Source organism: Mustela nivalis, assembly GCF_964662115.1.
Source record: "Mustela nivalis genome assembly, chromosome: 6".
Lineage (NCBI taxonomy): Eukaryota > Metazoa > Chordata > Mammalia > Carnivora > Mustelidae > Mustela > Mustela nivalis.
The window spans coordinates 9423446-9439188 of NC_139025.1; the positions used below are offsets into that span (position 1 = coordinate 9423446).

At 49.2% G+C, this 15743-nt stretch overlaps 1 protein-coding gene across 1 annotated transcript in view; it reads right to left on the minus strand.

Moving 5' to 3' along the window:
- Positions 1-4136: 4136 nt before the first annotated feature.
- TUNAR (transmembrane neural differentiation associated intracellular calcium regulator) overlaps positions 4137-15743 on the minus strand; it is a 46139-nt gene continuing 34532 nt past the window's right edge. Inside the window, exon 3 of the mRNA XM_082736514.1 lies at positions 4137-6585. Coding sequence (XP_082592640.1) covers positions 6400-6585 — 186 coding nt within the window. The 3' untranslated portion in view covers positions 4137-6399. The remainder of the gene's footprint in view (positions 6586-15743) is intronic.

A 15743-nucleotide genomic window follows, 5' to 3' on the forward strand; every position in this document is an offset into this window, starting at 1 on the left:
TCTGCAGTAGAGGCGTCCGATCTGACTCCTGTTCTGCAGAATTCCCCCATTATTGTCTCACAAGCATGCCTCTTAACAGAGTCTTGGAGGGAAAAGTTCATCTATTTTGTGATCTTGTTTCTCACAGCAATATGTTGCTCGTTTTCTTCCAGAAGCATGCACCATTTTGTGTAACTTGTTTATGAACAACAGAAAATATCAACTGTCTGTTCATTCCATCTGCTTCCTGCGAGAGGGAAGAGTCATTATGTAGTGATGTCAGACAGTCCCCTGGCCCACAATGGGGTCTTTCTCAGGGTGTCCCATCATAGAAATCCTGCCTTTAGTGAAGCAGAAGACACAGGGTCTTCTAGGAGACCGCTCTCAGAGGCAGAATTGGGAATTTGGTCTCTGGAACTTTATCTTCCCAACGTGTGACATTGTGGAAACCAGTCTGGGCTCCCGAAGTCGCTATCAGGAAAGTGCTTGCATGGCAGACGAGACTGTTTCTGCAGAGAACAGGATGCAAGGAGTCTGGTGGGCATTCTGATGCTCTGTAGGCTCCTGAGGGGGAGAGAGATGTCCTAAGACCAAGCGTGGCAGATGGCAGTGTTCACAGGAACGTGGGCAGAGGTCCAGGTGCTAAGAGGAGAGGGAGGAAAGGGGAGAGGGAGGAAGAGAAATAAGGACAGAGGGAGGCAGGAGGTGGTGGTGAGGGAGATAGAGACAGACACTCTAACTGAAAGACTTCCTGTGATTTGCCATCCGGCAATGTATGACAGCACACCTGTCCTCCAGGCATTCCGCAGGGAGCTCTATCTGCATTGTCTCATTCGGCTTTCCTAATGACCTGGAGATCTGGGAGGTTTGTCTAAGACCAGCACAACCACCTGCGACCCGGGGTCCTGGCCCAGGTCATCATCCTGCGTTCCACCTGTATCCCCACCTACAAATACACCTGGTCAGCTGGGAGCCTCTCTGAAGACTCGGGCCAGGCTGCCCTCTGCAGCTGAGATCTGAGAAGAAGCGTATGTTTCCTGCACCCACGGGATTCCCACCATCACTTTAGTCTGGGGAAGTGACTTCTTCCACGCTGTTGTGAAGGAACCCACTGATACTACTGGAGGGGACCATCCCAGGGTGCTTGGGCTGGTGCTTTAGAGCAAACGCTGCCAACAGCCTCAAGGTCCAACAGTAAGAAAACAGGGTCATCAGTGATGGTACATCTAAGCAACAGAATCCCAAGACTCATTGATAGGCAAGCATATTCTTGATTGTTACAGACAAAATATCTGAGAGCAGTGTTCACAGCGTGGCTCTGTTCGTGTAAATTATAATATTGCAACTGCTCATGCTGAAGTGTCTGGGTGGTTGTTGAGGATGGCCATCTAGGATGCCTTCGGACCCAGCAAGTAAGAGAAACAAGGGGAGCTGTCCATTAGAACAGGGAATGTAGGGACAATGGCTCCCCAACATCCCCAACGACCAAGAGCGTGCCTTGCCTCAAGGCAACAACATTTTAATATTTCAAGGAAAACAGTCTCACCAAACTGATGTGCCTGCCACCTGGGTCTAGAATGAAGGCACTAAATATCAACTTGATTCTGGGTGGCGGTATCTGGAGATTATTTTAATTTTTAAAAAAATTGTAAAGAGTTTTTAAAAAAGTATTCGCTCTTTTCAACTGTGACCATGTGTGTGTGATTCATGAAAAGACAAATAAGAATGAAAGGCCCCTTCTGTTGCGGCATAAAGAGGCATTTCTCAGTCTTAGATTTTGCATAGAAATCACAACAACGTGCACTGGAAAAAGGCCTTGTGGTGCAGCCAATATCCAGGAAGCTCTTTATTTTTCCAATGTAACATTCAGTAATTCGTCAGGTACATATCACACCAGTACTCATTACATCACGTCCCCTCCTTAATGCCCATCACCCAGTTACCCCACTTGCCTACTCACCTCCCCTCCAGCAACCCTCAGATTGTTTCCTGTAATTAAGAGTCTCTCCTGGTTTGTCTCCCTCCCTGATGATTTCCCCTTCAGTTCCCCGCCCCTCCCCTAGGATCCTCTATATTGTTTCTGATGCTCCACATAGAAGTGAAACCATAAGGGGCAGCTGGGTGGCTCAGTGGGTTAAGCCTCTGCCTTCAGCTCAGGTCATGATCTCAGGGTCCTGGGATCGAGTCCTGCATCGGGCTCTCTGCTCAGCGGGGAGCCTGCTTCCCCCTCTTTCTCTGCCTGTCTCTCTACTTGTGCTCTCTGTCAAATAAATAAAATCTTAAAAAAAAAAAAAAGAAGTGAAACCATAAGATAGTTGTCTTTCTCTGGTTGACTTATTTTGCTCAGCATAATACCCTCTAGTCCAAAACTAAAATTCAGGAAGCTCTTTTTAAAAGAAAAAGTCTCAGATCACCTGGGTGGCTCAGCCATTAAGCATCTGCCTTCAGCTCAGGTCATGATCCCAGGGTCCTGGGATTGAGCCTCGCATCCAGCTCCCCGTTCTGCGGGAAGTCTGCTTCTCCTTCTCTCACTCCCCTTGCCTGTTTCTCTCTCTCACTCTCTCTCTCCCTCTATGTCAAATAAATAAATAAAATTAAAAATAAATAAATAAAAAGAAAAAAGTCTTTATAAAATTTCCCCAGACTTCCCTTGACGTCTCTGGACTCCTGAGCTATGTGACTTGGGGACTTGCTCCCGCCTAGGTGTCAGTTGGCTTTATGAGTTAAAAAAAAAAAAAAGGGAAAAAAAGTCTTAGGGAAAGAGTCTCTTGGTCCTGTCCCTCCCCTATCCGGTAGAGTCAGTGGGACCCCAAGCCCCTCCTCGGCTTCGCAGGGTCTGGGTCATTCACACTGAACCTGAAGGTCTTTGAGGCATCCTGTTCCCTCCAGTGGACCTCAGGCTCCCCAGGGCTCGCTCTTTGGGGGCCTCCATCTCATACTTGGACTGCACGGGGGAAGGCAGCGGTCCCCAGAACTTCGGCCTGGCGCCTTGCTGCATGAATTCACAGTCCTTGGGCCCCTGACAAGTAACTCACCTTGCTGGTCCCACTTTCTGCCTCAGTTGAACGCAGTAGATGTATCCACCTGATGGAATTTGGGGGCCATTATCTCTCCGGTTTCCAGGTGAGGAACACCAGGGGTCCTAAAGTTGGGGTGGGATGCCCACGCGTAGGAGCCCCAAATGCGGTTTGGACCACAGGCGAGCACTCTGCAGCCCCAAACCTCTGCTTCCTGGACTGGGCTGTCTGAGTTTCTCCCCTGGGGCCGAAGTGAGAGGTGTCTATTCAGCCGTGCTGCCCGGGCCAGCTGCATGGAGAGCAGGGAGCGCCAGGAGTGGTGGGAAGCAGTGTGCTCTGAGCCGACATCTGCCGGATGCCCGCGGAGCTGACTCCCCCATAGCCTGGGCCACACAAGCTGCTGACAGCGCACGGAATCGGAATCAGAAGGTCTGAATCTGCTGGTTCCTCACCCTGCAAACTTGGAACGATCCAACCGCCTTCTTAAGAGCCGTTTCCTTCAGCTTGTCAAACTGGAATAAGCAGACACATCTCATGGCGGGGGGGGGGAAGGGTGGTGGTTGGGAGGGTCCTGCAGAGTGGGTGCAAAGTGCTGGGGAGGGCACAGGCCCTCTGTGGTCGGGATTATTGCTACGCTCCCCGAGGCTGGGCTCCCCACACTTACTAAGACTCTGAGGACCCAGGGCTGAAGGCAGCATCTCCCTTCACTGTTCTCAGAAGACTCCTCCAGATTGTCGGGGGAGCTGGGAGTGTGCGCCACGTGCGTTCTTGGGTTCTGCTAAGTGAGAGTGGGGATCAGACCATGCGTGCCAGATACCCAGGAGACTGCCGCTCCTGCGTCCAGCATGCACCGACCGGGCAGCTTTCTTTCCAGGCTCCGGATTCCAGGCTAGAAGAACCATCGGGAGGCGGCTCAGAGGGTTGGAAAGGAAGTTGTTCCCTCAATAAATTTTGAACTAGTATACTTGAAAAAGCATCGTGGCTTCTAGGGCCCAAACAGTCTCTGTTGAAAAGCGTTACACTCTGGGTTTTCTTTAGTGTGTTTTTTGAATGTAATAAAAGTACAGAGGAAGGAATGAGAGAGAAGCTTAAAAACACCCTGATGTTAAAGAAGAGAAGACATCGATTTTTTTTAATCCATTGCACCTTTATTGTTTACTCCGTTCACTGTTCAGAATTTTCATACAGTCTTTCTAGAATCACAAAGAACCTGGTAGATAACTCCCCCCCCCCCCGCCCGACATCCCGTTTTATTTCTAACCAGCCTCCTCTGGTCCCTCGTCCTTATTTGTATGATATTCTGTCAGTGTCCAAGGAGTTCCCAAGGCTTATTTATTTTTATGGAGGAGGGCGTGGGGAGGTGTGCAGAGCTGGCCCTTAGCAAAGCGATCAGGTCTGTGACCTGACCCCAAGGGCTCTTTCCAGCGCCTTCCCCTCCTGAGCATTTCCTCTCTCTCCAGAAGCCCAGTCCTGGCTGGGCTAAGGAAACGATCAGATCGGGAGGAGGCGTTTCAGCCACATGATCTCTCTGAGCCCGCCTTTCTTCCACGATGCTGGGAAAAGACCTCCCCATCTCACAGGGATACAGGGGGAATTCAATGACCTAAGGAATATAAAGTGTCTGGCACTGTGTCTGGCACACCGTGTGCCCTAAATGCATGTCTACTTGCTTCCGGTAGGGAAGAGAAGACACCAGATGAATAATGTCAGAGCCAGGTGCTCAAGGGCATCTGCTTTATAAAAGAACCTGGTCCCTTAGAAGAGCACAAGAAATGACTCTCTAATGGTGGAATTTCAGATACCACAACAAGGGGAGGGAGAGATCTGGCGGTAGAGACCTGCCGCGCGTCATTTGAACCCAACAAGGCAAGTTGCTGCTTCTTTCATCCATGAACAAGTCTGGCACTGGCAAAAGGAACTGTGACCCTCTTTGTCACAGCCAGGCAAAGACCCGTCTCAGGGAGCTGGGAGAACAGGGCAAATTCATATATATTCACCCAACCCTACCGGGGAGGAAGTGGTTTTGCGGGGGTGTAAACCAGGAGCTTTAAGGAAGCACAGCAATCTTTTGGGGGTGATCATTCTGTCCCCTTCTTGTGCCCTTAAAAGGTCACCTGTCACAGGGGTATCTCTGCAGCCTGAAACACCCAGATCTCTCCTGCAGGGATGGAATCCACGTGCCCTTTACATCCCAACTACTTTGATAACGGTCCCAGGCAGTTCACTAAGGGAGGGATTATGCACTCACGCTGGCCTCTACCCCCTCGGTCTCCCCTATCTTGCACGGCATGTGGCCATTAAGATAAAAATCTGATCGACAAATGGTCACAAGCATGAAATAATAATGCTGCCAGGAAGAAGCTGAATGTTCCATCCTAGAGATGATCTGTGGATACAGCTGCCCTCTCTCCTTCCATGACAGTCCTTTTTACATCTCTCAGAAGCTGATCTATCACTCAGCCCTTGTTCATGCAAAATTCTCAATAAGGATATGGTGCAACGAAGGACCCCATGCCCACGATCGTTTTAGATCTCCCCTATAACAACAAAAAGCCGCTCAACGGACAATCTGAAAACATGCATTGACCAGGGCCATGGCTGGTATTATGGGAAATGCCCTCCAGACCAAAAAGTGGGGGAGAGAGAGAGAGAGGGAGAAAAGGAGAGAGAGAGAAAGAAGGTAAAAGACTGAAGATGTTCAAAGCAGGACAAGAATGGCAATACCACAGAACACCTGCGAGTCTACGGGGCAAAGCAGATAAAACCAAAGAAGGCTCTAGGACTCCAGGAGCGCCTCTCCAAATATTTGGTTCATGCTAAAAAATAGAGCACATTTATTAAAAATATATATTTATAAACCTTGATATGAACAGATACACACGTCAAGCCAATGAAAAAAGAAAAATAAGTTATCTCCCCAGTATCAAATAGTTAGACACTTTTGATGGGTGGGATGTGTGTCAAAGGGTTTTGTTCCGAACGGTCCGTGGAGTGGAGGCCGAGCGCATGTCCCGGGTGAGGCACCCCCGAGCCACACTGCCCTGTTGCCCTTGCCCGAGGCGTGAGAGCCATCAGAGATCTGGGACCGTGGATTTCTGCCCCCATCTGCTCACCGACGGCGTCAAAGGCTGGTCTTCCGAGCGGTCTCGCGGGCCCTGGGCCAAAGACGCTGAGTTCCTTGTTGTGTGAATGAGTCTTGTTGGATTCATTGTGCTTTAGTGTCTGCTCCTGGCGGCAGGCTTGGTTTGTGTGACCCTTTTATAAAGTTCGAAGGTGCATTTGCTCCAGCAGCGTGTGTAGGTCAAGCCCGCTTGTTTGCACAGCGTCTGATCATGGCTGTGTCGACACGCAGGGCTCCCGTCTTCCGGCCACCCCCGTGGGCTCCAAGCCCCCTCCGGGCCATTCACAGAGTGGTGTAGATGTATACAAATATGATCACAATCAGGTTCAGAATGGTCCCGATAATCCCCAGCATCGCCAAGATACTCTCTTCCTTATTCTCTCTCTCCTGGCCTTCTCTGTCCTCCTCATTTCCACTCGTGATTACCATCTTGGTGGCAAATGTCTTTATCTTCCGCCCCAGGCTAACCTGTAATGGGAAAGAGGCAGCACAAGAGACGATCAGTTAGCAGGGAGACCTCCTCTCCGTAGCAGGGAGACCCGGCGCAGCGGGTGATTCCATGCCTGGGCACTAGAGTGTGCCTGGGAGCGGAAAAATCCCCTGTGGATCCAATCTTGGGACACGCAGCTCTGGGCCGCAGAGAAAGAGCAGAGTACGCGGCTTAACTGTCCTGACACTGGCAGGAAGAGATCACCCTGGGGGTGGGGGCTGCCAGGGGCCACCTACTCTTCTGACCCTGTTCTCTCCCTGTTCCTTGAAGCAGAAACAGAGGCCACTGAATAGCAGTCAGGCAGGCGGGAATTTTCCACGCATTCATGTATGAGATGCCACCCAGGTATGCACTGCCCTGCATCTGTACAAAGAAGGCACGATATACAGGACACATTATGGGAACACTGGTGGCAGTGTGGGCAGGGTGGCTGGGACCCGGGGAAGGTGATATCCTGGGACCAGAAGGGATGAGAAGACCCCCGTAAGAAATGTGCATAGCCTCTAGCAGGAGTATAAACTGGTATAGCCCTTCTGGAAAGTTCCTTGGGATTATCTAGAAAGCAAAGAGACATATTGCACAACTAGGCAGGCCACCGGTTCCCCCAGGTGTAGACCCTAGGGAAATTCCTGTATCTGGGCATGTGGATGGGACAAGCCTACAAGCTTTGTGATAGCAGATGACCAGAAACTACCCAAACATGCACCAAGTATAAAACAGATGGACACATGGTGGTCTGGGCATGAGACATGGCTAGACAGAATGGAATATTATGCAGCAGTGAAATGAATGCACTGAGGGTACAAGTGATGACGTGGCTAAAACCCCAACACATAATGGAGAATGGAAGGTGATACGCAGACGACTTTATACAGCAAGTGTCAATGCACAAAGGCTTAAAACAGGCAAAACTAAACAATGTACTGTTTATAGACATATATTTGGTTTTTATAGAAAGCAGGGGAATGATTAATGATCAAATTCAGGAGATAGGTGTCTCACAGGTAAGGACAGTGGGAGGCCATTTGGAGGAAGCACTGAGAGCCTTCGATGCACTGGCCGTTTCCATCTGTTACGGTGGGTGGGGAGGTCTCGGGTGTTCATTGTTATCATTACCTTTTGAACCATATTTGTAGGTTTCAGACTTGTTTGCATGACACATTTTGCAGTCACTAACATCCTTTTTTTTTCTTTCTCTAAGATAACAAACATGTTCATCGAGGGGAACTGGTGGGCCGCTGGAGGCTTCTGCCCTTCCTTTCTCAGAGCCAGAAAGTGTTTCATGCTCTGCGGTTGTGATGGTTCATTTTGTGTGTCATCTTGACTGGGTCACAGGGCCCCCTTGCATTTGTCAAACACTATTCTAGGTGTCTCTGTGAGGGTGTTTCTAGATGAGATTAACATTTCAGTCAGTAGACTGAATAAAGCAGGTGGCTCTTCCTAAAGTGGGTGGGCCTCATCTAATCAGTTGAAGACCTAAATAGAACAAAAGGGCCGAGTAGGAGGACTTTCTCTTGCCTGACTGCCTTTGAGCTGGGACATCAGCTTTCCCCTGCCTTTGAATTCAGATTGAATCACTCTGATTCTTCTTGGGTCTTGATCTTGCTTGTCTTCCTATTGAAACTAAGCCCATCGGCTCTCCTGAGTCTCTGTGATGCTGACTCACCCTGCAGGTCTTGAGACCGGCCAGCCTCCATAATGACAGGAGCCCATTCCTTGGAATGAATCTCTTTTTATCTGTACCTATCTATCATCAGTCTATCATCTTTCTTACTGTTTCTGTTTTCTCTGGAGAACTGACCAATAGAGGGGTCAAGATATCTGTGGGCCAATATCCAGGAAAGATCACAAACAGAAATCCAGGAAAGTGGGGGGTATGGCTGCAAACTGAAATGTCTGCACGCCCCTTCCTCTGGGCATTGAACCTGGAAAGGGCTAGGTCAGGATGTGTGGATCAAGTCTAGATTTGGAACACAGCATATGCAGGCAGACGTCTGTGTAAAGGAGAGACAATCAGTGGAAGCCGGGGAATTAATGCAGCATGAATATAAGCAGAAAGGAATGAATGAATGTCTTAAAGCAACGTATCATTTCGTTCACAGCTTTGGTATGCTAGACAGGCTCAGAGTGGGATCCTAACCCTGTAGCTCAGCTAAGCAAAGCTTCCAGGTGGCTCTACTTGGTTTCCTTTCTCCTAGTATAGTTTTTAATGATGGATAGTACACACAGAGAAAAGTGCACAGACCTTAAATGCACAGCTTGATCGATATTCACATCTTTTTAGCCAGCATCGAGATCAAGAAACAGAAACTTCCAGTACCCCAGGAGGCCCCCATGGCACCCGAATGCACTTACTATTCTTTCTCCTTTCTTCCCACCCTTTGCCCCCCAAACCATTATCCTGACTTCTACACCCGAGGTTAGTTTTGAGTATTTGTGAATTTTATACAAATAGAATCATACAGCATGTTATCTTTTGAGTCTCGTTTTTTTTTTTTTTCCCCCCTCAGTGTTCCATGGGTGAAATTCACCTGCTTGAATGGATCTGTGTTGTGGATCTGTGGCTCATTCAATCTTAGTGAGAACAGTATCCCATGATACAAAGAGACTCACAATTTAGATCTCTACCTATTGCTGGTGGACATTTGGATTGCTTCCAGTTTGAGCCATTATGCTGCTCTGAACATTCTTGCATGTGTCTGCTGGCAAATCTACGTTTGCATTTTTCCCTATGTTTTATATAAAATTTTTCAACATACAAAAAAAATTTACAGGGAGCACTCATATTCCACCATTAACATGCTACTCTACTTGCTTTATCGACTCTCTATCCGTGTGTCTTTGCATCCATCTCCTTTCTTGGGTGTATTTCCAAGTAAATTGCAAATATTACTACAAGCCCCTGATGTACTACAGCATGCATATATTAACCAGAGTTCAATCTTTGTCTGCAATTTATTCTTTGGACATAAAGCTTCTAGCATGCAATTTCCTATTGGCTACCTACACCCAGGAGGGGAATTGCTGAGCCACAGTGGGTGCATGTGTACATTTACTGGACAGCGTTAAACAGTTTCTCAAAGGGGTTGGATTGGCTGGCTTGTTTGAGAATGCTAGAAAGATCGCCTCTTTTCCTCTGGTGGGAAGGCACAAGAAAGTACAGGTACTTCCAGATCCACAGCTTCCTCTGCTCTGGACAGACCTCTAACCAAGTACCAGTGATGTCGTGGATCTCGTTTCTTGTAGTCTCTTTAGCTAGATGTCGAGCCCTGAGAGGGCAAGCTGCTGACGTCGGCCTCCCAGCTCGGGGCCCGGCACGGGACAGGGGCTGGGAGAAGCATGTGGAATGAATGAGCGGGTACTGCGGAGGGACCGGGCATCTCGCTGTCTCTGCAGGGCAGGGAATGTTCGCCACGGTTGGTCTAAAGGGACGCAATTAGTGCTGTCCTTAAAACCAAAGACCCATCATCACAGTCACTCAAGCAAAACAAAGTGCCTGTCACCAAGGCAGCTTGGTTTCAAGGCTTAATTTAGCCTCTTCCCTGACTTAACCTGAGATAGCTCTGACTCAGGAGGAAGTGCGGGGAATAATCAGGTCGACTGTGTTTACTTTCTGAGGACTGCAGCAGACCAAGGGCCCGGGAGAGGCTCTCTCCACCCCAAGGAAGTTACACCCCAAAGCCTGTTTCCACAGCACTTGACTCATCAGCCTCCAGTTCCCCGGAGGAACCGTGTCAGCCGCGTAGCTGGATTGCCAAGGGAGCTATGGAGGGCTTCCCAGGAGAGAAGTGGTTGGAACATTCTTTTCCTTGGAAAAGGTTGTCTGGGCAGAGTGTGAGGACAGAGAATGAGAGATGAGCTTGGAAGCTATAGGAGTGTTCGAGATGGGAGGGAAAACAAAACTGAAATAAGACAGAAAGCAAAGGCTGGGGCTGGGCGATGTGTGACACGAAGCTTGCTACTCCAGTATACGCTCCCTCCCCCCCTCGGTCACTGGACCCTTCCTGCAGGGACTGGGTTCATGGGAAATGGGGAGTGACTGCTGATGGGGAGGGCATTTCTTCTGGGGATGATAAAAATATTCCAAAACAGATTTGCAGTGATGGTTCCATAACTCTGCAAATACTAGACCACTGAGTCATATACTTTAAACAAATGAATTTTGTGGTTTGCAGATTGTATTTTATTGAAGATTTATTTAAAATTATTTATGAAGATGTAAAGATATTTCAAAAGTCTATTTTATTTCATTTTTTTTAAAGATTTGTTTATTTCTTTATGTTCTAGAGAGACAGAAAGAAGGGAGAGACAGAGTGCATGTGCGCGCGCGCGCGCACACACACACACACACACACACACAAGGAGAGGGTCAGAAGGAGAGGGGGAGAATCTCAAGCAGACTCCCCGTTCAGCATGGAACCTGAGGTGGGTCTCGATCTCGCTACCCTGAGATCATGACCTGAGCTGAAATAGATGTTAGATGTTCAATCGACTGAGCCACCCAGGGGACCGCCAAAAGTCTATTTCAAAAGGTTAGCATTTATGGTAGTATCTGAAGGACAAAGTATCTAGAAATAAATATAATAAAAAATGTGTAAAATCTTTATAAAGAATATCAGCAACTTTACTAAGGGACATAAAATTAGATCAACAGAAAAAGGGAGACTGTGGCACCTGGCCGGCTCAGTCGGTGGAGGCTGCAACTCTTGATCTCAGAGGTGTGAGTTCGAGCCCTGTGCTGGGCGTAGACATCACTTAAAAACAAAATCTTAAAAAAAAAAAAAGGGGGTGGGGGGCTATACCATCTTCATGGAGTATAAAAGTCCATATTCTGAAACCACAAGTTCTTCCCAGTGTGATTGATCTACTGATTTGCTGCAGTCCCTGTCAGCTTCTTCAAGGTTTTTCCTGCTATTTGTTGGGCTTATTCTAAAATGTGTATCAAAGTACAAAGGGACTAAAGAAGAATAAGGTGGTGGGGGGGATGTGCCTCCAGAGGCCACAAGAATTATGACGCCGCCTTAGTAATGACATCTTAGACAAACAGGCTAAAGAACAGAAACAGAGCTTCATGTGCATGGACAGTACTAGTCAGTGGGAGGAAATGGGCCTTTGGATAAACAGTGCTGGAATAACTAAGTATCCAGAAGGGGGGGAAATGGAAGCTCGAACTAATAGTTCTTCCATTCCTGGTGGATTACAGACGACTGTGAAAAGGAAAACGGAAGAATTTTTAGAAGACAATGTAAGTGACTATCTTTAGGATGCTGTGGTAGAGCTTATCTTAATAAGACAAAAAGGCTCAAGCTGTAAGGGAAAATGTTAATAAAGTCAATGACATTAAACTTAATATCTATCAAAAAATAACATTAAAAAAGTGCAGAAGTCTCAAACGCATGCGTGGATCCTTCATGTAACACTGCATGAGAAAGTGTGCTGCCAAAGACCACACAGAGGGTGTTTCCCTTTATAGGAAGTTCAGAAACATGGAAAATCTAACAATATGTCATCCAGAGATACAAATGTGATAAAATCACTAGGAAAAGCGAGACAATCATAAACACAAAGGCAGGGCAGCCCGTCCTAGGGAGTGGAGAGGGGCAGTGGACAGGTCAGGAAGGGGTGCTCAGAGAATGCCAGAACTACTGGCAATAGTTCTTAAGCAGGACAGTGGCTACACGGGAATTTGTTCTGCATACTTTAAATCTTTAAAAGATGCTTCTGTTATCTAACAACTAATAAATCAATTAATGAAATCAGGAGCATGACAATGGAATAACTGATTCATAGTAAAACAATACTGATGAAGACAGATTAAGACTTAATAGCAACAGGAGCCTAAAGACAGGGGGCACTGAGTGCCATGCTCTGTGCCCCACGCAGCAGTGTGCTCTGTAACCATGAAGGCGGCCGCCCTCGCTGCAGAGAGAGAGCACCCCCCAGCATTGCCAAAGGGATGGACAGCTCAGTTTCAAGCATGGTTTCCAGCAAACCAGTCCTCTGCTGGGCTGCTTCTGGATAACACAGCAGAAGGGTAGGCAAAGTTTCCCCATTGGGACGCAGGGCCTTGAAAGAGAAGCTACATGAGGACACAGGGCTGGTGTGGGTTGGGAGTCAGGGCTGCAGGGCAGTGGAGGGGAGCCTGGACAGTAGCTGCAGCCAGTCAGGGCAAGCACGTGCTGTGGTTGCTGGCTATCAGGGCTGTCCGGAGTCCATGCCCTTCTGTTAGAAACAACACCTCTACCCAGGTGAAGCCCATGAGACGCTCAGGGAGCCCCACCTGGGGGAAGGCGCTGAGGTGGGGCTGGAGGGGCTGTAAATGCTGGGTCATCGTGGTAGCAGCTCCAGAATGAGCCTCTGTGAGCTGCCGCCACCTGGGCAACCTGACTCTTGTCCTTTTTCAGATTCTGTTCTTTGTTCCTTCTATCCCATGAATGACCATCTACAACCTTCTACGGCAAAAAAGAGCATGGTTTCACTGAAGGCAGTCAGAAGCCGGTTCCTATGATACCTGCCGCTTACAACCAAGGAACTTCCACTCGCACAGAAGACACATCCCGGTTGTATCTTGTTTGCTTCCTCACTTGACCTTTGACTCCCCCCCGCCCCCGGACTTAGCACCCCACTACATGGTTCCCGGACACCTCCCGTGGCTCTGGGACTTTGTCCGGTCGGGACAGTTCACTCCACCTGCCGACAGTTCCACTTTACAATGGCACAGCCTTGCAGCAGCCTGGAGCCCCAGAACCATGGGAATGACTAGGACCCAAGCAAAAACACATCCCGATGTCAGCGCGCTAGCCAGTCACCTCCCACTGAATTCCAGCCAGAGAGGGGCCCTTGCCATGGAGAAGGTTCCAACAGCCTTTCCGTGACTGAGCAGAGACCTTCAGGCTGAAAGGAGTCGACTTTGGTTTCACTGAATTCTAATAGAATTCTTCTTTTTCCAAATGATGCCACTCTGGGGGGGGGGGGGGCGGGTGGGAGGCGCTCAGTGGGTGAAGCATCTGACTCGATTTCGGCTCAGGTCGTGATCTCAGGTTGTGAAGTCAAGTCCTGCGTTGGGTTCTTCGCTCAGAGGAGAGTTGGCTTGACATTCTCTCTTCCTCTGCCTTCCCGCTCATGCTCTCTCTCTAATATAAATCTTAGACAAAAAATAACGCCAGTCTGGGGACTACATCTGTGCTGAAAAGTACCACCCAGGCAAGACAAGGGAAGGAATCACGCCGTCCAAATTCCTCCCACGGCTCGCCGACTGTGTTCTTTTTCAGGAGCGGGTCAGGCTGAGCTGCGACTCCAAGTGTTTCTCCGTCTCGAGAGCACATCCACATTTGGGATAAGAAGGATCACTCTGATCCTCTTTCTGAGGATGAGCTCCTGCCTAGAAATTCAGAAACTCTGGGTGACCAGTCGAGTGGATGCAGCAAGAACGTCTTCCCAGAGAAGAGACCTCAGGGGTCACCTAAAACACAGCACCCCTGGGGACCCCAAGGCCCGGGCGTCCATCAAATATCCCCAGAGCCCTTGTGCTGACCCAAGCTCCATGCTACGTCTTTGGCCCTCCAGGACCCCTCGGGCCCATCACTCTGGCCACTGGGGGCCTCAGAGAATGCAGGAGTCCCGCACTGTCCCTGGAAGACGGGCGGTGTTGTGGCTGAGATGTGGAAGTCTAGGGGACTCGCTCTGCGATGGTGGCAAGAGAGGGGCGAGCAAGTGCAAAGGGAAAGGAGAAGTGTGGAGGGAGGCGGCGAGTGGGGTTGATGAAGGATCCCAGAGAGCCTGGGCAGCACGGAGGCTGCGGGTGGAAGAGGAGGCCGGAAGGGGCTCTTGCAAGCGACACAGAAGACTTTGGAATTTATTCAGTAGGCGAGAGGCATCCGTGATGCCCACCTCATACTTATTTCTTCAATGGTGCCTGTACATATGTAGTCTCTTTAGTGTGCCCGAGATACCTCGTCCTGAATTTTAAAAACCCATCTAGCTCCTAAGAGCTCCATCAGGCTGCACAAGAGCGAGCTGGTGACCTCCTCTCCCTGACGGTACATGGTGCTCGGGGACCTCTAGCTCTAACCACCATTCCACAGGGAGGAGCACCTCGCCTTCCAGGGCCTCGGGAAATCCACTGCAAGCTTCCCTCCAAGGAACAGGTGTCCTGCCCCGGGGGGAGGTCCTGGGCAGGCTCTGGGCTCATCTTGAGAGGACAAACTCCTCCACATGTCCCCATGCCCATCCTGGGTGGCCACAAGGCCTGGTTGCCCCTGAAGGCTACGAAGGGGGCAGCAGCCAGGACAGTCCCGGGGACCGGGATTTACTTCCACAAGTCCCAATGGGTCACTAAAGACAAAGGATATGGGTAAAAGCATTGAATTTGCTCAGCAGAAGTTCATGATTCTTCTTCTTAACAAGTAGAGTGCTTGTTAAGAAGTCATGAATTGCCAAGAAGTTGCTGGATCTACACGGGCACATAAGGCTGATCTCCATCACACTGTGGCCTGTGGCTGCTTCTCCAGCCACAAGTGACTCTAGTGCCCATGGCCGCTAATGACTAAGCATACAGTAGGCCAAGCCCCAGACCATTCCGTCAGTCAGCCACTCGCCAGGTGTTTACCCAGCACCTACTATATACTTTAGGTGCTATTAGAGAATATTGGGGCACAGACAAAAATAAGTGCTCTTCCTGTTTGAGAAATAAGGAATTGAGACTCAAAATAATGACTGAACACCCATAAGACACCAGGCAGTGTTGCAGGCAGCAGGGACAGAGGAGTGAATAAAATAAAGAATTCATCAAAAATGGAGTCAGGATTGAATTCAGCAGTTGATTCTGCTACCCGACATGACCCATCTCCTGCCCACCCTTAAGTGCTCCCCACACCCTGTCCTACCACCCTACCAGCCCCCACCTCCACTGTGCTTCTGCCACAGGACCTTTGCTCACACTCTCTTCTTGGCTTGGACAACTGCTGCTCATCTTTCCAGGCTCAGCTCTGTTGGCAGCGTCTCCAGGGACCGTGCCTCCTTGATGTTGGGAGGCCTGCCCCAGGCTGAATCTGAGCACCTCCTGCCCGATTCTGTAACTATCTCTTTATCTAGAGCCTTCGCCACAGAACTGTGATCTTCTCAGGAGGGGCAGGCC